A 22,609-nucleotide genomic window follows, 5' to 3' on the forward strand; every position below is an offset into this window, starting at 1 on the left:
CTTATATTATACATTAATTACACACCAAATACATCAGCTAACTGTAGAAGTATATTGTACAACAGTACCATATTGCAAAAGAGGCTGTAAGCAATAATATAAACATTGTTAAAAAACTATGCAGCTCTGTGTTTACACTGATGTGAGGATACATTCACATCAGTCACATGGTATACAGAAAAAAATGTTCACATAATTCACACAGTAATAAGATCAATACAGAGGGAACAAATGAGACCTCAGGCAGCAGCCTTAACTCTGGCATTTCACGAATCTAGAGTACTTACCTTTGCAATCTCTTCTTTTAGTGTTTCTGAAGCATAATGTATTTATATTATTCTTTATACAAATGAGATTTAGAAAATAACTAATAGGTAAAATAATAATGCATACTGACAGTATGACATCAACATAATGACATATGGCATACAACAGTAAGACATCTTGATCAAAGGATTTGTAACAGTAAAAATTCACAGTCCTATTAAATACAGAAGTACAATACGCTGACAAAAACCATGGCTGAGAGCCAAATCTTGGCCATCCCACACAGAAGGACAGCCAACGGATGTAGCTTTCTGGAGAAAAAAAACAAACATTCAAATAGAGAGAAGTGCAGTTTTTTGCTACAGACCACCATCCTTCAGTAGCTTACATTTAGGCTCTTCACTGAAGCATCTTGCTCTTGACTGATACAAGTGTCAAAGAAAATAATATCTGAATTAGATAAGCTGAAAGCCCAACCATGCTGCTTATGTCTATTCTTTCTGTCCTCAGACTCCAGAAAACAGACTGAAATACTGAACTCCCTTACATGTACTGCTTCAATAACTTATATGCTATCAGTACTGAGTGTGATGAGTCCTCCATACAGATTTCGCCTTTTGTTAAACACTCTCTATTCAATCTATAACTTCACCAGCACAAAATAGTACTGAAAATAATCAAAATACAATAAAAAATTGTTTCAGGACATTTGTAGCAAGGTGAAAGTGGCTGCAGCATAGACCAGTAAAAAACATCAGAATGGTTGTTACATTAAAAATCATGAAAAAGGACTAAATACACGAGTAAAAACTGTTTACTCAACACAGTGAAAGCAGTATTTTCTACCCATTTCTTTTTATTTAATAAAGTGCTAGTTCTCACAGATGACTCCTCTTGCAATTATCTGACATAAAACTGAATGAACTCCTTTATATTTATATTCCACTGGTTGAATTCATTTATATTTTCACATCACACATTTTTCAAACTGTATTCCTGTGTAACACTGATAAAATATAAAGAGTAATTCCGATTGCAACATGCATGTATTAATACTCTTCAGTAATTATAGAATCAGCTCTGTTATATAGTGCTGTATTTCAGTAGCTGTTTAAATTCGTGAAATTTGGGAATAGTTAGAATAAAGTACATCTTGTTTCCAAAGAATATAAACATAAGCAATTTAGAAGGTGAACTCGTGATGCTGGTGCATACACACAGAGTTCTGTGAACACACTAAGCAAATCAGAAGAAAATGAGATTCACAGGAGAAAAAAAATATATACCTAATTGAAAAATAAATATTCCAGTTGCTCACATAAATAGGAGGCTGCTTCAGTAGACATAACATTAGGTGACAAAACAATTGTTTCAGTTTGGTCAGGAGAAACACAATGGAAGAGCTGGAACATAACAGAATATCTGAGATTCATAGATTCATAGATACATTAGGTTGGAAAGGACCTACAAGATCATCTAGTCCAACCATCCTCCTATCACCATCCCTACCCACTGAACTACTAAATCAAATCCTTTAGCACCTCATCTAAACGCTTCTTGAACAGTGCTAGGGATGGTGCCTCAACCACCTCCCTAGGCAGGCCACTCCAGTGCCTGACCACCCTTTCAGAGAAAAACATTTCCCTCAAATCTAATCTAAATCTTCCCCGGCACAACTTGTGGCCATTCCCTCTCGTCCTGTCATTATTTATCAGGGAAAAAGGCCCACCCCCTCCTCACCACAACCCCCCTTCAGGAAGTGGTAGAGTGCAATAAGGTCTCCTCTGAGCCTCCTCTTCTCCACACTAAACAATCCCAGCTCCCTCAGCCGCTCCTCATAAGAGTTGTGCTCCAGGCCCCTCACCAGTTTTGTTGCCCTTCTCTGAACACGCTCCAGGGCCTCAATGTCCTTCTTGTAGTGAGGGGCCCAAAACTGAACACAGTACTCGAGGTGCGGCCGCACCAGAGCTGAGTACAGGGGGATGATCACCTCCCTGCTCCTGCTGGCTACACTATTTCTAATACAGGCCAGGATGCCGTTGGCCTTCTTGGCCACCTGGGCACACTGCCGGCTCATGTTAAGCCGAGCATCAACCAACACCCCCAGGTCCTTTTCCTCTATATCTGTGCTGTGCCAGACAAGCAACACCCTAAGTTTAGCTGAAAGTGAAGCCTTATAGATGGATTGAGATAACTGAAACAGGTGGAGTCCAAGCACTGAACTCAGAGACATCGAAGCATTTTACCTAGAGTAAAGAACATGAACTGGGAGAAAGGAGAAGAATGAAAGTATCTGGAAAGCAAATTGTCATCCAATTGTTAAAAAAGTCTTCTAAAATACAGTCTACTTTTGGCATCTTAAAGACTAAGGACAGTGGCAATATCCTTCATTCTAGCTGTTATTTCACATTGATTTTGGAGTACTTTTAACGAAACGGAGATCAGTAATGAGTCCAGGTTTATTTTATTGTTAGTGTAGGATTGGAGAGTAATAAGAACACAAAATTTGTCAGTTAAATATTCCTACAAATCTCCCTGTTTATGCTAAGACTCTTTAATTGGTAGCTTACAGAGCAGCAAATAGAACTATATGTATAATAAACTAAAATAGAACTATATATAAAAAACACTTCATACTTTATTAGGCTTGCTCTATTATAAATATTGCTGAAAATTCATAGGAAGCTCCATATATGCACAGTGTTTTACAACAATTGCAAGGAACTCTGAAATCATGAACTGAAGTCTAAGTTGAGGAGTGCTTTAATGCAAATCCTTCAATCATTATTTACTGTTAGCAGCTTTATCGTTAACATGCATCAGAGAATCCAGACACTGGATATTTCAGACATTAAATCAGATCTGCAACCTCAAGAGATTCAATTTTTTCTTCATTTCTATTTCATTTTGTCATTATAGTTTCAAAATATTTTTTTTACAAAAGGTCATTGATACTCTGAGACTGACCAATGACTGGCAATTTCTGGTGATCTTACTGCCCATCACCGTTACTTGTAAGCATTAAATTCACACTGTTCTCTTCTCACTATAAATCTCTGATTGAAACAAACCTGCTACAATGGCTTAGACTAAAGTCATTAAAAATTACATTTCTTATTTCTTGAATAGTAAATCTAAGTGTAAGAATCAATGAAATTTTTCTTTTAAGTATCTAAGAGCTAGATTTGTAAGTGTTGGGAGTACCTTGAGCACCTAAATTGCTTGACAAAAAAAAGAAATGTGAAATAATGACTGTAAAACTTCAATCTACTTGATTTCTCCTCAAAACTGAGGCCAAATCTGACAATGCTAGAAGTAAAGCCAAACTGAAGAACGGAACTATTTACTAGTTTAGAAAATAATACTTATCAATTAATGGCCATAGTACATTGCACATAAGATTACATTCTCTGGAAACATTAAAAAATCTAATTAACCTCTTTCAATTCTTCCTCTTTTCCATCCTCTCTGAACTGTTTGCACTGGAAATTCAGTTCAAAAAGACTTATTATGCTGGTCACTGTGACAAAAAAGGGGCAGGAAATGCCTTACTATCTTGAAAGAACACAGGAAGAAGATGAAGAAATTCTCAGGGAAGACAATCTGTCAGTTTAAAGCAGTGACTTTGCAAGAATTCAGTTCAGAAGGATGGTACTTTGTAGGTCTGGGTGATATTTTAGAAGAGGTAATAATACAAGATGAATGCTGAACAAAGCACAAAATGGCTGAAAACATACATAGTGCTAAAATGCACAGAAAGTTCAAGGATCTGGCAAGTAAAGCAGAACTCTGGGACATAAAAAATGTTTTCTAGCAGAAGTAAATGAGAAATTCTCTATTTTAAAATGATTTGTATTTATGTACTGCAAGTTTTTTCTAAAACCTATCATAAGGCCACAAAATGAACACAGTCATCCATCAGCACAGTCAAACAGGATGGAAGCACACATCCAGAAATCATACAAGGCCAGTACCAACATTCAGAGCATTAATAGTAACACTGTAACAGGTCAACAGTATGAAAGCTTTTATGCCTGCAGAACAAAGAATTTTTGTGTGGTTACTGTTTCTTAAAACACCATTTTTTCTTGCCTTTACCTAAAAGTATGTAACCACAGAATATGGATATTTTTACTATTTCATTGCACTTCTAAGTTACTACTGAAACCTGGAATGAAAGAGAAACCCCTCCTCCCATTTTTTCAGCTGACTGTTGGCATTCTACAATTTGAACTACAGTAACAGAATTCCCTTTCACAATTGCTCAGAAGCCTATTTCAAAACTTCTCTTTTAAGCATAATGAAATTCAATTTAAGATATGGTACCAAATTTATAACTGATGGATTTATAACTTGGTTTAGATCTCTTCAAAATAATGGGATGACATTTATTTGCAGGGAACATTATGCACCAATCACAAATTCACAACTGCAGAATGTCCCGCTTCAGAATATCCACTATTGTCAAAACACACTTGAGAAACAAGCACATATTTTAGCTTGTGACTGTGTGAGCAGTGTAAATGACTAATCCTTTATGGTGACCAGGATTTGTTGGCATGCTGTTTCTGCTGTCTTAACCTGTGTAAAACCTTCCATTTACTGCTTTGTATCCTGTCCTTCTCTTGCAGATCTGTGCCTTTTCAGCCACCAGACCTGAGATGCTGTGGCATAACTCCTTGTATCCCTAATGCTTTTTCATTGTGGTCTTCTATCTCCTCACCCTTCATCTTAGACTGTAACTCTGCATACCACCATTTCTTCTGCCCTCCTGGACAGCTCCGAGTTTACTGTTCCTGTACTTGACAGACAGCAGAGACAGCACAGCAAATAACAGCCATTTATGAATCCAGCACACAGTTCCCCAGTCATTTACACGCATAAAGGTTAATGTTCACTGCACAACAGCAGCATCTGACCATGTGTACTCCCAGTCAGACAAGAACAGTAGGTCCATAATTGAGAATGAGAGAAGGTTGAGTGGGTCCTCATTATTGTTAGCAAGATCTTCCCATAGTAAGATCGAGTGGCAGAAAGAAACACATGATTTCCAGAAGAAAATAAAACTTAACTGTCCTTAGGCAAGGCTGTGATATCTCTACAATATCTTACAGGCTGTCCTACTCCCAGTTTTAAACAGATCTTGATAAAACCTAAGTATAAAGGAACTGTCCCTTAGTAACACGTGAACTGTTATGAAACACAAAGGAAAAAACATCCACTCATATGTAACTTGTTATCTAATGTGCTCTTTAATCGTGCAAGCAAATACATTGGTGCAGGTGCTACTGATGAGGCTGGCAAAAATTACAGGAGGTCCAATTAAATATGACCAATGGACAAGACGGACGAGAAGTAGTCAGCAGACAATTTAGAACTTTAAATAGCATCCATTCATTCTGATTAAAACACCGAAAAATTACTGTGCTTTTTTGTTGTAAGAAGACCTTTAATTTAGTCAAATTGCTTTTTCAATTGAAAGCATAGAGAGATATGGATTTCAGTTCCAAGTAAAAGCTATCTCCTTCTGTAACCTATTATGTTTTCAGTTAGTGCTTAAATTGTACATTTATCTTTCAATGACAAACACAAAAAGTGAACTTCTATTCTATAATGGTGTACCTTAGTCGGAACACTGGGTTAATTGTGTTTCCAAAGTTATTCACAACAGATCCAAAAATCACTTAACTTACTGAAATCACAGAAATATATTAAATTTTGCATATCACATGTATGTACAATATCCATATCTTGATTGTAAATTTATTTAGCAAATGACTTAGGAAAATCATTTTACATCTCAGGCTTAGCACATGGATAATCCCAGAGCTACCATCAAAACGTTACATTATAGGAAACGTTATGAAATGAGATAGAAATTATTAAAAAATAAGGTGATATGACTTATCCTTCCTGGTAGTACTAAAACAAGCTTTGCATTTGATCTCTCAAAGGGTTTTTAACTTCTGTAAAATAGTACTATTTTCTTTTAAAAGTATTTACATATCTGGTGTTACACATCTAACTCTTTTAGAGTCTTGAAGTGGATGTGTAAATCTGCTGCTATACTCTGCTAAAATGTTTTGTCATAGGGTCTGGAATAATCCTTCTAAAAGAACAAAGGGAACTTATTAGAAAATGCTTTTGAATTAATATCATTGCTTTTGCTAGTTGAAGAGGTACTTCTTCAATGCAATCATTTCTAAACATAGCCTATCAGGAAAGATATTTTAGCTACTTACATTTAAAAAATATACAATTTTCATAGAAAAATAAAATATTCTTCATAGAAAAATTAATTTCACATTGCAAACAAGTCTGCATTCTAAAATTGTCATATTTGACATGAGAACAACAAATCAGACTAGCTGAGAGAATACTAATAAACTCTCCATGATGTGTCTTAAATTACTGATGTGTACATTGAAACTCATAAGTCACAGCAATTTGTACAGCTTTTGATATTTTAAATTGCGCCTTGGAGTACAGAAAGATAAACTAATTTCTTTTAAAATGAACATGGAACATTGGAATACAGCATCCTATCTTTAGGATGCCCTCTATAAGTACAGCTACCACTGTAACATGATTAACTTGCTTTTCAAACATCTTTTATTCATGTAATTTAATGTTCACTATTTGACTGCACCTTTGAGATGTGAACATTGAATGTTCCTTATTTACCATGTAACAAAACAGAGAAAAGAGTTTTCTTATTAGAAAGAACTTTCAGTGATACCTTTAGGAGGAGCAGGGTGTTTTTCTTTCATTCTTTCTGTTTTTCTTTCTTTTTAATAATCTCGCATTAGTAACCTAGTCACAAAAGAAAACATACTATACTATATCTAGATTATTTTTCTTCTTTTCTTTTTGTAATATACAAGCCATTTTTTTACGTTTCAAATAATATCAGCAGTCTTTTCTACATTAAAACCAGATATTATTAAGCAGCTCCCACATACTTTGATTCACTGAAATACTTACACTTCTGTATTTGACAATGTATTCCAAAATGGGGGCACCTCCATCGTCTTGTTTAGTTATACTAAGTTTGAAACTCTTTCCACTTCCTGGCTGTCCATGAATTGATGGTGGGCTTGGTTCTCCTAAATAAGGAAAATACATTAAATAAATTAAAAAATAAAAAGCAATGATAGAAACCTTAAACTGCAACTAGGAGTACACCCATAAGATTATTAATGAAAACCTTTAAAATCACTACAATTCTTTCAAGAACTGCAGAACATCCTACATAAGTGTGCTAAATGTTTTGCTTGAAGAATGTTCTAAACTAGATTACTTCACACAAAGAAACCAAATGATATCAATTAACTCTAAGCTTCTTTGAGACTTTCTGACATTTATATTTTCAAATGTAATTTACTTTAGAAATGACTTAGCCATTAATTCAACAACTGTGCCAAGACAAAATCAGATACTCTTAAAGTAGACTATATTAAGAATGAACACAAAGATTAAGATTTCAAAAAGCAAAAACAGTTTTCTCTGCAGTGGGAGGGCAAAAATAAAATTGAAGGGTTAAAAGCTAGCTTTAATTACTTTTCTAATGATATTTCATGGACCAATTATCATTTATGCAATGCCTATTGTAAAAATTTATATATTGTGTCCTAAATGAACATGTCATAATGGTCTCTAACTCAAAATATATATGAATTTGCATTCAGACAGAGGTATCTTGTCAATTTCAAAATATTTACAATATTAGTTATATTTGTGTTTATCCCTTCTTAAGGAGAAGAGTAACTTATTTAAATCTCAGTGGTTATCTCCTAGCTTTCTATTAGGCAATATATGTGTCAGTTCTATCAATTTCTATCACTTTTGTATAAAGTATAATGTGCCATATGAATAATGGCAAATTATTTTGTCATACAATATATTTGAAATATGCATGCACTTTAAACAAAAAGAAATTTGAAAGCTGACAAGTGACAAGTTTTGGATAGAAAACCCTTGTCAATAAGAATATAATAAAATAGCACAAATATTTCGTGTTTTATGTAGCTGCCTCACTTTTACTGTTCTGTACTGCTAGGGCCAATATTCTTAACTGAATAACATCCTACTCAGAAAATAGTTCAACTGAAACACATTATGAAAGACAAATTCACTATTAGCTGCTGATGTATTTTTGTTTTTCTACCTGAGTACAATACAGTGCTATCTGTAGTTCCTTTTCTTCGTGTTTCATTTACTTATAATTATGTGTCTTTAAAACTAATTTGATGAAAATATTTTTCATTAGCTATTGATCTTTAAATCAGGATTTCTTGCTTATAAATTTTACTACGAACATAGAAATGGCTTCGCATCAGATGCCATTTCCATGTAATCTCTGTTAAAACAATGTATTCTTATTATTTTCTATAGTTTTTCTTTTAGGCATAGCTGCAAAACTTGTGGCAGTGTTATTTGTTAAAGGAATGCCTCTGGAAAGGGCCCGTTCATTTCTCTGTAATATTGTAGGTGTAAATGAGAAATCTAGTATGTTTCACGTTTCGTGCTCTATAACATGCAGACTTGTCTGGAAACAATTGGAGAAATACTTAATTGGTGGAGGGGATAAGAAGAACACAATATAATTACTGAGAAACTGTGTAGAGAAGACTGATGTTATACATTGGGAAGCAGTCTGTAACAAAACCATTTTACCCACAGTGAATTGTACTGGAAACTATTAGCTGATCTGAAGGCAGTGTATTCTAGTAAGTATTCATGTTTTCATTTAATCACACAGGTATTACTCACGGACAGGTAAAGTCTGAAATATCTCGATTTTGCTATATTCTCCTTGCCCTTTTCCATTTACAGCAGCTACTTTGATTTCGTATGTCGTATTTGGTTCCAAATTGCTGAGGACAACCATTGCTAAAGGAAAGAGAAGAAATAAATATAGAAAGAAAAACTGGTGAAGCAGTGCATTCAAAAAATGCCGGGCAATTTCATAATTTATTTGCTTTACCTGCAACTAAGAGTCCAATTTTCAGATAGTTTAATTTCAATTACAGTGGTTCCAAAATTAGCTGTCTTGCTTATATAGTCCCATTTTTGTGTGCAAACATTGTGACTGAGTAATTTGTGCTTTTAGAAGAATTTAATGCCAGTGACTCAGAAACCATAGGCAATAATTAAGGAACTTGATAAGCGTTTGCTATTTTGTGTTCAGACTGTGAGCACAGGACAAACAAGTCTGTTTCCTGGCTGGTGATGGTCATCTTACACACATTCAAGCTATCTTCATACAATTCATGGCTTGAAATTTCTCCCTTACTGGAAAGCAGAACCAATTTGCCTACTAGAAGCTAGACAGCTGCATCTACAGGATGCAGCTATATAAACATCAGTGCTGAATTATTAATGATAGTTCAAGCTAAAATGACAGGTGTTTTATGATGATCGAAGGAAGAGTTCCAACTTATTTACTAAGGACCTGAAAATAAATTAGGTATATTTGTAGATACTCAACAGGTGGTGAATGGAAATGTGTATTCAATTAAACAAACAAAAAAAAGTGATTTGGGAAGCAAACATGTTTGAATTTCAGTCTTAAAGACAGTTTTCCTGTAACATTAAAGACAAAACAATCCCTTTTCCACTCCCCTACTGATTTCATAGAATGACTGAATCATTTAGGTTGGGAAAAATCCTTTAAGATCAAGACCAACCCTCTAAATTTTGTATCATGCTCATCAATTAAGTACTACGCTTTCAGGAATCAAGACTAAAGCCTTGGCAGCAGTATTTCACATAGCCTGAAGACAACTACCTGGAAATGCCATCAGAAGCAGAAGCAGGGATGGTGACACCACCACCTCCCTGGGCAGCCCACTCCAGCATCTATCCACTCTTTCACAGAATACAGTTTTCCTAACTACATGTTCCAGGGCCTTGATGTCTTTCTTGCAATGAAGGGCCCAAAACCGAACACAGTACTCAAAGACAATATCATTAGTACCAAATACAGAGGAATTATCACCTCCCTGCTCCTTCTGACTACACAATTTCTTATAGCGGCCAGGATGCCATTGTTCTTTGCCTCCTGGGCACAATGCTGGCTGTTGTTCTGCTGGCTGTCAGCTAACAGATCCAGATTCTTTTCCTCTAGGCAGCTTTCTGGTCACTATGTTTGGTATGCCTGTAGCATTGCCTGGGGTTGTTGTGACCAAAGCACAGGAACCAGCAGCACTTGGTCTTGTTGAAATCATCAATCCTCGCCCAAATAATCAGTAAAGATATCAAACAGGGCTGACCCCAGAACTGACTCCTGGGGTACACTATTCATGACCAGTTGCCAGCTGGATTTCATTTCATTCACCACCACTCTCTGGGCCTGGCCATCCAGCCAGTTTTTTACCCAGTGAAAGTGCTCACCTGTCCAAGCCATGGGCTGCCGGTTTCTCCAAGAGGACTGTACACTGAAGCATAACAATAGTTGTTCTGCACAGAAAAATGGGCTCTGTATCATCTTACAACAAGATGCAGAACTCCAGTGTCCTAAGAGCCTGTAGTATCTTTCTCGGTCTCTAAGAAGCCTACGTAGCTTTTTTTTCATTATAGAGGAGTATTTCAATACTCGCTTTAAGTCTGCTTTTCAAGTTTTATATCTAATGAAAGGAGAATAATTTTTGTCAGCACTCATTCTTTTTACTTTAGATTTATTAGAATTTCTATTACTTTTGTTTGCGCAGCAGACAGTGGTCCCATTACAAATGGAGCAAAAGGGATTTAAGGAATTTAGGGAAAACAGTAATTTCCAAATTTCATACTTTATTATGAGCACTTCACATGAACATGCTACTGAGAAGCAGTAACGATTTTCCTAATAAACAAAGCAGCACCTCTTCCAGCAAACAGTAATTTTCAAGGGATTTAAAAATATCAAGTATAACTATTTTGTAAATAATAAAGTGCTATCATGAGAATAAGAATCAAATTGGGATAGATTATTATATATAACTTTCAGCTATGGTAAGATGAAGTGTAAAAGCTAAACAAAGCAGTAGTAGCATTTGATTTGTTTTTCAGCCCTGGTTATTTTCCAAAGCTGAATAATTTCACTGAAAATAAACCTTTGGGCATACTAAAAATTAGTGTTACTGTAAATGTTTTTAAAATTTAAACAACATCAAAGCATGGCTATGAGTCTACGCTTAATAAAACACGGATGTTTTAACTACATAAAACCAAAGGATCCAACTGTATAAACACTTGAGAGACTCCTGGGGCCTATATAAATGAATAAAGTTTCTTATATACAGCAGTATTTAAAGAATCAGTATCCACTTTATAATCCCCTGAACAACACTATGTGTCTGGATACAATGGCTCTTAAAAATACATTTATGAAACTGACTCAACAAAATCTGATAGCATACTATGCCCTCAAAAGCTAGAAGTGCTAAGCATCAGTGAAGGCATAATGTGCTTATATTTTGTAAATAGCAGGAAATTTATAGTCACTTCTTCCAGGACAGCAAAGCAAAGAACTATTATTTATCAGGATACTTTAAATATTCAAATTATAAAAGAAAATCTACAATAATTAAGGAAGATTAAGGAACCTTCCTAAAGTACACTGCAAAAATGTAAGTTTTAAGAGTATCTAAGAGTAATTAAAACTTTGACTGCTTATTAAGCGTTTAACTTTTTTTAAATATGTTGAGAATTAAAACAAATCCTTAATTCAATAATTAACTTTTTTTTTCCCCCTAAGTTGTGGATCTGTTAGAAAATCAGCATATTCATCCCTCTGTATGCAAATAAAGCTTCTACATGAGCTCACAGCTGAGTCCTGGCCACAATGGATATTTTGATTGCAGTTTTCAATTATCATTGAAGTAATTACCAGTAAAATTTTAAATCATATTCTGAAGCAAACATAGGAATTTCACTTTCAGGATATGAAAGTGAAAAATGTAGTTCACTGTATACCATATTCACGAATGATGCCCACTGGCATGTTCATTGGCACATAATAAATCCCAAAGAACTGAAGTTGCTTAAGCTTACTGAGTCTTTTTCCACTTGTTGTACATATCTGCTTCAGTTTTTATATTATCTTCTTAATCACAGTATCAGCATGCTGAGTCTGAAGCTTTCAATTTTTCATAGTAATTGATTTTGCTGCATCATACATAGTAATCGACAACTCTGAATAGTAGACTTGGCATAACTGCTGCAAACAGAACTACCTCTTGTAGGACATAACAAGTTACTCGTATTATAACTTGTTTCCTTATACTGTATAGAGTTTAAAATGTATTATGAAAGGAATGGTTTTTCATTTTCATACTAAAGAATTAAACAAATACAGAATGACCATGAAAAATTAAGACTTAACAAATAATTCATTTCAAACTATTCTGTCTTGAATTCTACAGTTTAAGCAGTATTAAAGTCCTTACTTTTCATTATATAGTTTTCTAATTTGCAAACCAATCTGAATCATTAAGGGACGAATGCAGTACCAAAACAAAGGCAACAAAAAGGGGCTTATTAGATAAAAATTCACAACCAAATAGACAAACTATTTCAAATACAGACTGAAAGCATTTCAGCTATGAAAGCTTTATTGCAGAATATTAATATTTCAATTATTATCAAGATGAGCCTTAGGAAAATGACACCTGACACAAGATTTGCTGTGAAATAAATTGTACTGGAATTAGGAGTTAGGAAAAACAAGGTAAAAATCACCAGCTACTTCTTCAGTCCAGAGGTAGGTCGTTTACGTTACCTTATTCCAGAACAATGAGATGGGAAATGACAAGCATACTAAAATGCCCTTTCACCAAAGGAAAGCTAGCTCAGAAATCTTTAAGGACTGTCATATATGACATAAACCACCACAAAAGTAAAGAAAAAAAGTGCAGTTACACTACACTAATCCCAAAGTAGATCTTATATGAGGTTAATTAACAGGAATATTGCATCAAAACTCATTGGAGAAATACTGATTGCATAGAACAATGTTCTACTGCTAGTCCTGATTTTAATCCCTAGAGGACATCAGCCCTGACTGAAGTAGGACATAAATTTGTTTTGAAACAAAGTAGCTGACACAGATCATTGCTGAAAGATCATATTCACTCATAAATATTTCAGATAATGGCAGCAGTACAAAATTTCTGCCAATAAAGCATTACAGATGCTAGGATGGGCTTTTCCTATTTCCTTCCTTCTAGTCTGACTTTCCACTACCTACACAGACTGAATATACTGCAGGTTAATAAGTGGAATGTTTTGATTTAGCAAAATTTTGTTGATCCTTTTACTCATTTTTGACAACTTTGAAAGAAAAACTAATTTCCCTGGAAATACCTGAATCTCTTCTAGAGAAAAATATGAATAGCATTTTTATGGAGCTTAATTTTTTCTCTTTGTAGTGATGACATATTTTCTTTTACGAACAGAAGAAATGGACACTGGAGGAGAGAAGAAAGGTACCCATGGTAGTACGAGATGGGAGCAGAGCAGTGAGGAACCTGTGGCATTAAGTTTCTGTACGTATGTATCAGATTTCTTGTGTAGATGTCACACATTGTGAAGAACTTCTACCAGAACCTTTGTCTGCCTGGGATGAGCAATATGGTTTTGTCTAATCTAGTGCATGCACAATAGGATGAGAATAAAAGCTGATTTTCTATCTGAGGCTCACAGTTAGCTAACAGAAACGTTGGCAAAATGAACTTATAACTTGCCACTGGTGGAGAAAAACAGTTAAAGCAACATGAAAGTGTTTTTGCTATATAACACGCAACATGTTTATTCATAAACAAAAACAGTCACACTGCCTCAGCTCCATCTGTCTGCCTTGCCTAAATAACAATCAATTTTATAAATACCGATTCAACATCTGTCTATAAATGTCAGAATTCAAATAACAGAATGAAATGAACTTCAATAATGAAAATATTTCAAGTTGTACATTATATGAAAATAACATCATGGTAGCCAATCCTGAAAATTGCTACTGAAATTTTTGACACAACTTTCATAAGTATATAAGGAGACAGGAACAAGCCTTAACCTATATCCTCATATGTATATCTAGAAAAGAACATAATCATTTTAAGAATCAGAGATAATGGCTCTGTCTTAATTTTCCATCTCTCCTACACTGAACATTTTTATTGTATTATTTTGCAATACAGGTTGTAGTGGCTTAGTTCACTGTGAATACAAGTAATCAACTGTAAATAAAAATATGTAGTACTTTAGATCACATATAATTAATAAAATATAGTGTTCAATATCATTACTAATTTCATTATAAAACAATTCACAGCAGTTAATATAAAAATTGCACTTTAAAAAATATTTTGTGAATAGTTCCAAAAGCATAATGACACTGTTAAGCTCCTGCTCTCATGTAGTATTTATTTTTATTGGATAGAATTCTGAAGTGTCGGGTATACAAATTAAACCAGGAGTAACAACAGCTGCCTACAGTCATCAAGGAGATTACTTTGATAATTTTTTTTACTGAAATAGAACTAAGAAGACAAAACAATCTAGTAGGGGACTTATAAAATACACAATCCTATATAATGAACTTAATATTAATGAAAATGAAATAAGCAATACAAAGCCCCTAGTAAACAGCATATTAGTGAACTGACAGCATGGTTTAGAATACACTTATCAAAATGAATTCAGAAGGATTTTGTTATTTTACATCATGGCATAGCAATAACAGGTTATCTTTAGAAGACTTTAAAATTCCAAGTTCATTTTCTAGTTTATTTATTTAAAAAGCAACTTTCTTTCTCTACCAAATCTAAATCACTTTCATATTTACTCTAAATTGCAGTGTAGCGCACAGTACAGAAAAAACTTAAGAGAAGCATGCCTGAAACAAAACCAATTACTGCTGCATCATTATGCCAATAAACTTATCACACAACCTGATTCAAAATAGTAACATAATTCTACAAATTGCTTATCAAATGATGCATTTATACAAACTGATGTTAAAAAAACCCAGGAAGCTACTAACTGCATGAAAATTTTTTAATCTATAAACCCCACTTCTAAAATATACCTTATTATTATGATAGATGTATGTGCAATTAAATTATTGTGTTATACCTATTTGACAGTAATAGAAAATGTTTTATTAACAAATTCTGCAACTTGCACCACCACTGATCACAGCTTCTTGTTCCATAACAATCCTTTTTAACTAGGATTGAGTAGATTTTGGTTCTCCTCACCAGTAAAATCTAATTTAGATTATTTACATGTAATAAGCACATTCTAACTTCAACAAAACCATGCTACGCTTACTTTTATTAGGATAAAAGCTGTCCAAAATACTTTGTACTCTCCACTGCTTTCAAGGTATGGCAAAATCCTTTTGGATCACCATCAGAATTTCTCTTGCAGATTGGATACAATTCATTGAGGTACTTGTAGTGCAGCTGTTCACTATGTTTTCTTTGGTGCTATTTTCTCTAACACACCAAAGCTGCAGATGATTCAGATAACGGTGTGCCATACCCTAGCCCAAATGCATACCACAAATGTTTCTGGCGTACTGGAAATCTAGTATGTTTTTAAGTTTGTTTTTTTTTTTCTTTCTATCCTATTCAATTTCAGCCTTCTGTATAGTAAATATAACTCCATTTCTCCTGCTCTGTGAGAGAACAATTGCTCAACTTGAAAATTCAGCACTAGATGCATATTTTCATTGGTCTGCTCTTCACCTCCAAGAATTAGGCATGTTACCTACACTGAAATAATTTAATTATTCTAGATTAAATTTGCTGAAAAAAGTGCCTTTACTCTAAGTTTGAAACAGTTTTCTAATGCCAATAAAGAGATGTTTGCCACCTGAATGAAACAAAACATCTTCAATTTTTCATTAAAACATACTTTAGAATGTTGCCCAAATATAGTATCAAGAACTCTCATTAGATCACATGGAAAATGAAGGTTTTGTTATCCAGTTATCTACTCTGGTTGGTCCAAAAGTAATGCCTTCTATTTATTTCCATGGAAACAACAAAAGATAGAAAAAGTACAATAACCCTCTTTGACAGAGCAAATTTTCAGCTACAGAATACTATTTTTCAACACAGTCACCACCATTAGCTATGCATTTTCATCAGCAACGAATAAGAGTCTGCATGCTTTCACGTGCTCACTGAAATTCGGACCACTAAAGATGACCCTCTGTCTCTGCTGCCACTGCTGAAATGCACCATGCACCACCTGACAGTACTCACATCAACTCTTTGGTCTCCAGAAACATACAGAGCCAATGAATGTCAATGGGCGCAATTCAGTTCCTCAGTAGAGAAATTCAATTCCATGCCTTCACTTTATATGCAATTCCACATCAGATATCACTTACTTAGACTGCTTCTGTATATACAGAAATGTATAGTGTGCTTCAAAAACATGCACTTTACATGCATTAAAAAAAAATGCTTTTGAATAATGTAATGCCAGAAAAGTCAGGTCTCCTCCAAGTACTCATTTCCCTTTTATTAGTCTTTTATTATATAAACAATTATTGTAGAATCAGCTTTTTTTGTGCACAGGATTGTGTACGCAAGAAGTTTTGAAATATATTTGATGATAAATTAAACCACAGGTAATATTCTGTTATCTCAAAGCATTAACTTCAGTGCATTGAAGCTATGCAAATGAATCTCCTGAAGCTTGTTCAACTCTGGCTCAGTTCTTACAAGAATCAGGTACAGGACATATCCCAGTTCTCTAATGCAACTGAAGGAAGAAAAGCTGCATAAGCACAGTTACTGAGGAGTCTCTTCTGGTTAGCACTACCCATTGAGGTTCACCCATGCAGGCACTAAGATGATACTCAACAGAAACCTCAGCTGGATATAAGAAAACTGAAGGACTATGGAGCAAGAGTAAAGGGGTCCTTCTATTCAAGATGAAATGCTCAGGCAGGAGCAGACATATGCAGCAGGCCAGTACGTCCAGATAAGGCCACAAAGTTCACTGCCATCCGCATGGTGGCAAATGTAGCTTGGGCTGCATTTGGAGCAAGCGGATTGAAGGAAGCTTATTGTCTCCCCCTGGTTTACTGTTGTTAAGGCCAAACCTGAGATTTGAGTCCAGGAACAGTAAGAAATTGGAGAGGATATAGCATATATCAACCAAGAGCAGCTTAGGACACGAGTGACAAGTAAATGTTGAGGCTTATTTAGTCTGTTGAAGAGGTCAATGAGTGACATATAATCCCTTCAAAACAGAAACACAAACAGCAGTGTGAGACTCTTCTCAGCAGTCAGAAGCTTAAACTTAAGCATATTCAAACTTGTTATTAGAAAAGCTTAATCATTAGGAGAGTAATGAAGCATTGAGCAGGTATCATCAAGACAATAGGGTGAGGAATCTTCCTCTCTGAGATTAAGAGCAAGTTAGACAAAGCCATGCCTGATCTAATCCAAAACTGGCACTATTCCTCCTTCAGGCAAGAGGCTGGACAAGGTTCTAGAAAATTAAGAGGAATAGCATCTCCATTCTTGGAATCCAGTTTTCTCCCCTACTATAAAACTATCCTGCCCTACTTAATGCAAAGATTCTAAAGTCCACTGATTGAAGAAATAGATGGTCACTTGCAACTGAAATGTTTTACAAGACAATAATAACAGTAGACTAAAATGTGGATTTGGATTGCTATCAGATTTTCTCCCACTATTCAAAATGTTTTCTAGCATATGACCAACATTCTTAGTATACAAGCATGAAGGCTATCAAATATTTATTACTCTAACTGCTGTCATTTTAATTGGACAAATTATATAAAACTCACACATTGCTAATTAAAACACCTGATAAAGTCAAATCTTTTTATAAATCAAATTTATTTTTATAGTTATTAATTTTAAAATTCTCCTATAATAAAAATTTTTGGACACTGATGTAGAATTGACAATATAAACACACATAGACAATAGTTTCTTAAGTAAGCAGTAATTTACTGAGTATATACCATACTCCATTATGCAATAAAGTAATAACTGTTAACCTCATTAGAAGAGCAATTAAGACCTTTATGAAGATAACATATATCATTTCATTTATCTTTTTTTTCTTTGTTTTTGTTTTTTCTAATTTTGAACACCCATCAAGGCTAAAAGCAATGTTTAATGTGAGAAAACCCAGAAAAAATTATCCTCTATGGATAAAAGGGAATCCTATTGATTATGAGACTCCAATGTCATAGATTATACCTTACTTTACTTTTATAAACCTTTAAATGTCAGTACGTATTCTGTTTTTTACATCAAGGCTGGAATCAACTGTGGATTAGGGTGAAAAGCAAAAGGACTAAAATGTAATCTCAAATTGGTGTTTTATAATGATATTCACCACTGCAATAAAGCAACCTTGAGACGGTCATGAATATGATTTGAACAATTCCTTTGTTTCTTTCACGCAAAGATGATTTTCATTCATAGATTTCCTTCCTTGTTTCCATACTACACCTTCATGCTACACTTTCCAATTTGTCAACAGAGAATGGAAAGAGTGGAAAGAGTAGGGAGAAGAAAAGAGACAAAAAGCATTTACATTTAATGATACTGTGAAATGTAACATATATAGGCTATGCTATTTGTTTGTTGCTAACTTTTGTGTGTTATAGAAGGAAAACTCCATTCAAAGTTACTTTGTTATTTGATGACCTTAGCAATGTTTAAGGAATATTCTGTCCTCCAATAACACTTTTCCAGCTTGTGTTACAAAATGCAGATGAAGTTGGTATGCATAGATATTCCACAAATTTACTGTACCTTTTTGTAAGCAGATTGGCAATGTAAACTGGATGCAAATGAATACAATACTGATTTGAAAGGCAAAATTTGCAGCTGCACCATGTGTCCCACTTACCAGCTATTCATTTCCAATATTGCATTGCACAACACTTTTCTTAACAAGATTTACACTTCGGAGCCAGATCAGCAAGACCTTTACAGTGTATCAGCATGTTCACAGCAAATCTACTTGAGAGTGTACCATCGCAGAAAGCTTGAAAAGGTCTAAATATGGACTAGCCAAGAGTTATCAGTAAAGCAGGAAAAAAAGCAGGAATATCAGGTGAAAAATATTTGGAATAAACTTTGTACATCTTCCAATTAAAGCATACTGCATTCGATTTTATAAATGTTCAAATACTTCTTTTTTAAAACACTCAAATCATGCTTCATAATGAGCTTTGACTGCTTGACTGCATGAAACTGCAAGCACAGAATTATAAACTATTTAAGTGTAGCCTCAGATATTGGTGGTGTTTATGGCTTCATGCTGCTTCTAGTTAGAAACTTGTGATACAAAGTGAATTGTCTTGGTTTACTTCACTTCTTATGACATTTTATTCACCTTTGAGTATGAAAAGCACATTTCATTATCTTGAATAAAAACCTGGAATACTTAAGCACAGCTTTGCAGTTTTTACTTTACAGTTTCCCTGAGTTGTCCCTACTTGTATTTCTAATTCACATTTCGATCTACATGAGACTTAAAAGCTGTCTCACGTGTCTTCATTTAAAATATACAATCCCTAAAGCTTAAAAGCTGTCATTAAAGCTGAGATTACGGTGGATTGAGACCAAGAGTAGTGAGGAAACTGAAAGAGAGACATGAATAACTTACAGGCATACACACAAACTAATTTGGATAAAAGGTTTGTTTCTTAACACTTTCATTGAAATATAACCTATATTGCTTTTAAGTTGAATCTATTCTTTAAGTTTCCAGTTGTATGACATGTAGAGAATTCTGATTATTAACATTAAGGTATTTCTATTCATGTCATTTGTAGTTTCATTCTGCCCCATTTTAGCTTATTAGTATATATATACGTATATATACGCACTCCCAAGTTCTGATAATTTTCAAAGCTTGTTTCAATTGTGAAAACTAAATTTCAATCAAGATACATATATAGTTTACTTTGGAAAGAAATCCTATGTACCTAGGACCAGCAATCTTATCACATTATCTGATACAGGGAATGATCCTCAAAGTTTTTTGCAGTATTATGAATTATAGCCTACTGACCACTGACCGTTTCTTAAATTAAAACACTACTTTAAGTCAATTTGATGGTCAGTGTGACATTTTAAGATTCTCCTTATCTTGTATAATTTGATGTGATTAAAGTTTGGTTTAAAATTAAAGCAAATTTGGGGATTTTGTTTTATAAAAATCAATTTTTTTCCATTCATTTTTTTTTCTAGCTTAAACTTCTTGCTAGCAAGTCAGCTGAATATAGAACCAGATTCTGAATTCACAAATCAGAAATACTTTCTGTATGACTTACAGCATCATTTAAAATGTACAATCCCTAAGAATTCAGGTACTTCTCTATTTCTGGAGAAAACACATGATATTCCACAAATGCAGTTTCATCCTGACCAATTTTAGCTTATTAGTACACACATATATACACCCCCAAATTCTGATAATTTTCAAAGCTTGTTTCAATTGTGAACTGAATATAGTGACAATTCACATAATAGGAAGCCAAATCTGGTAGCTATGCCAAATAGCTGAATGTCTCAAATACTTCTTAAACATACCTGAGCAAGCTCATGAACATATTTTTACTTCTCCTTTATCAGATTTCAATAGATGTTATTGTCTTGAAGATTTTTATGTATTAAAATAATTCTGAATGCTGAATCTCTCTACCAAAATATTTGCCATTTGTTTGATCTACAAATTATGCTGATGTATTTTAATCATTAAATGCATTAATAAAATTATTAAAGTATATGAGCTTCATATCACTCAGGAGTCCATTGAAAATCTTCCAAGTTTTATGGTGAAGCACTGTTATGCTAATAGTAAGTGTTCCAGTATTCAACTGGGTGCACTTTCAATGCTTCACTATAAAAGAAGCAGGTAGTAAAAAACCTAGAATCTAAGATGCAGTATATGAGAATGATAATTAACCTATATATAAGATTTCCTCCCCTAGGATAACAACAAAACACTGTAATTGCTATATTTTAATGTAAAAAAAAATAGATTCCTCTTTGAATTTGTGTTTCTGACATCTCAGCAGAAAATCACATATCGTAAGCTTTTCACATCTTCTGAAACAATGTCGGTTTGATGATTACCAAAAAGCCTTGCTAAGAACAGAAAACATTTAAGTAGTTTTACCCAAAAACCTGAACTGTGCACACACAAAAATCACACTTCCATTGGTCATGTGCTTGGAAATAGCATGTAAAAACTATAAAAAGTCACAGAAAAAAAATGTATTACCCTATTCTAAATGTTCTGGAATGATTGTTTTTCTGATAAGGACTGAAGACTTGCCTACATGCATGCTTTCTCACTGGTATAGCACATTGAAAAATAAAATGCTAGATTTGGAATTGCCCCTCCTTGCCCTGGGGCTCTCCCACCTGTCCCCCATGAGTCTAGGGGACCTCAGTCCCAGCGCATCTGCAGCAGGGCCAGGATGCAGATTCCCACAACCTGGCCTTAGCTGAAACCTGGCCCCAGGGTGCCCAGTTCCAAGTGGTGCCTCGGGCTGCACTGCTGCAGGCCCAGCCAGGCCCACCCAGAGTACTGGACAACAGGGAGCCCTGTGGCCATAAGGGTGAAGGTCACTTCTAATAAAACAGTTTTCACATTCAACAGATCCTTCAACAAGTTTAGAAAAATCTGGCTACCATGTGAACTATGCTAGTGTTGACTACGACTTTTAAATACTTAAATAGCCTGAAGTTGCTGTATTTGAATGATTGCTTCATTTTCTGTGCTTGCCTTCAATAGCTGTAATCAGCACAGCCTTTCAAATGAAATCTTCTTCATTATAAAAGACAAAGGAAAGGGAATAGGAAAGCAGATACAGCTCCTGGACCCTAGAATTCTCTCAATTTGATCTGAAAATATCTCAAGCTAGTACAGTCTGGAAAAAAAAAAGTTATCTTCTGAGGGAGTCTTTGAAGAAACAGGCAGTATGAATCCCAGATGAAGAGAATCGCAAGCTGTTTGAACAGATTGGCACAGAATTCATTTTGTATTACATGATTTTCCTGATTGAACTCATAAGAATGCCTAACAACTTCGGTTAGTATTTTTCATATAAATAAAAACAGTTAAAATTCTAATTTTAGAAGGCTTTATACACAACTATTAGGTCACATTCATGAGAAAATTAATTATTTGATAGCGTTAGTAGCAATTTCTTTCAACAACTTTTTAAAACATCTATGAATCATTTGGTAGTACTTCTTAAAAACTAATTTCTGCAAATACTTCGTCAACATAGATATTTGTTTCATGTAAAATATATCCATCATTCATTTTTATCAGTTTA

General features: G+C 34.4%; 1 protein-coding gene across 1 annotated transcript in view; it reads right to left on the reverse strand.

Annotated features, from left to right (window-relative positions):
* Positions 1–22,609, reverse strand: part of NCAM2 (neural cell adhesion molecule 2) — a 222,339-nt gene that overhangs the window by 35,044 nt on the left and 164,686 nt on the right. The window contains exons 14-15 of the mRNA XM_065740855.1: positions 9,040–9,159; positions 7,252–7,373 (exon numbers count right to left, since the gene is read on the reverse strand). Of these exons, the coding sequence (XP_065596927.1) occupies positions 7,252–7,373; positions 9,040–9,159 (242 nt within the window). The remainder of the gene's footprint in view (positions 1–7,251; positions 7,374–9,039; positions 9,160–22,609) is intronic.

Source organism: Cyrtonyx montezumae, unplaced genomic scaffold (genome assembly GCF_038088225.1).
Source record: "Cyrtonyx montezumae isolate F1298 unplaced genomic scaffold, pur_monq_1.0 scaffold_3, whole genome shotgun sequence".
Lineage (NCBI taxonomy): Eukaryota > Metazoa > Chordata > Aves > Galliformes > Odontophoridae > Cyrtonyx > Cyrtonyx montezumae.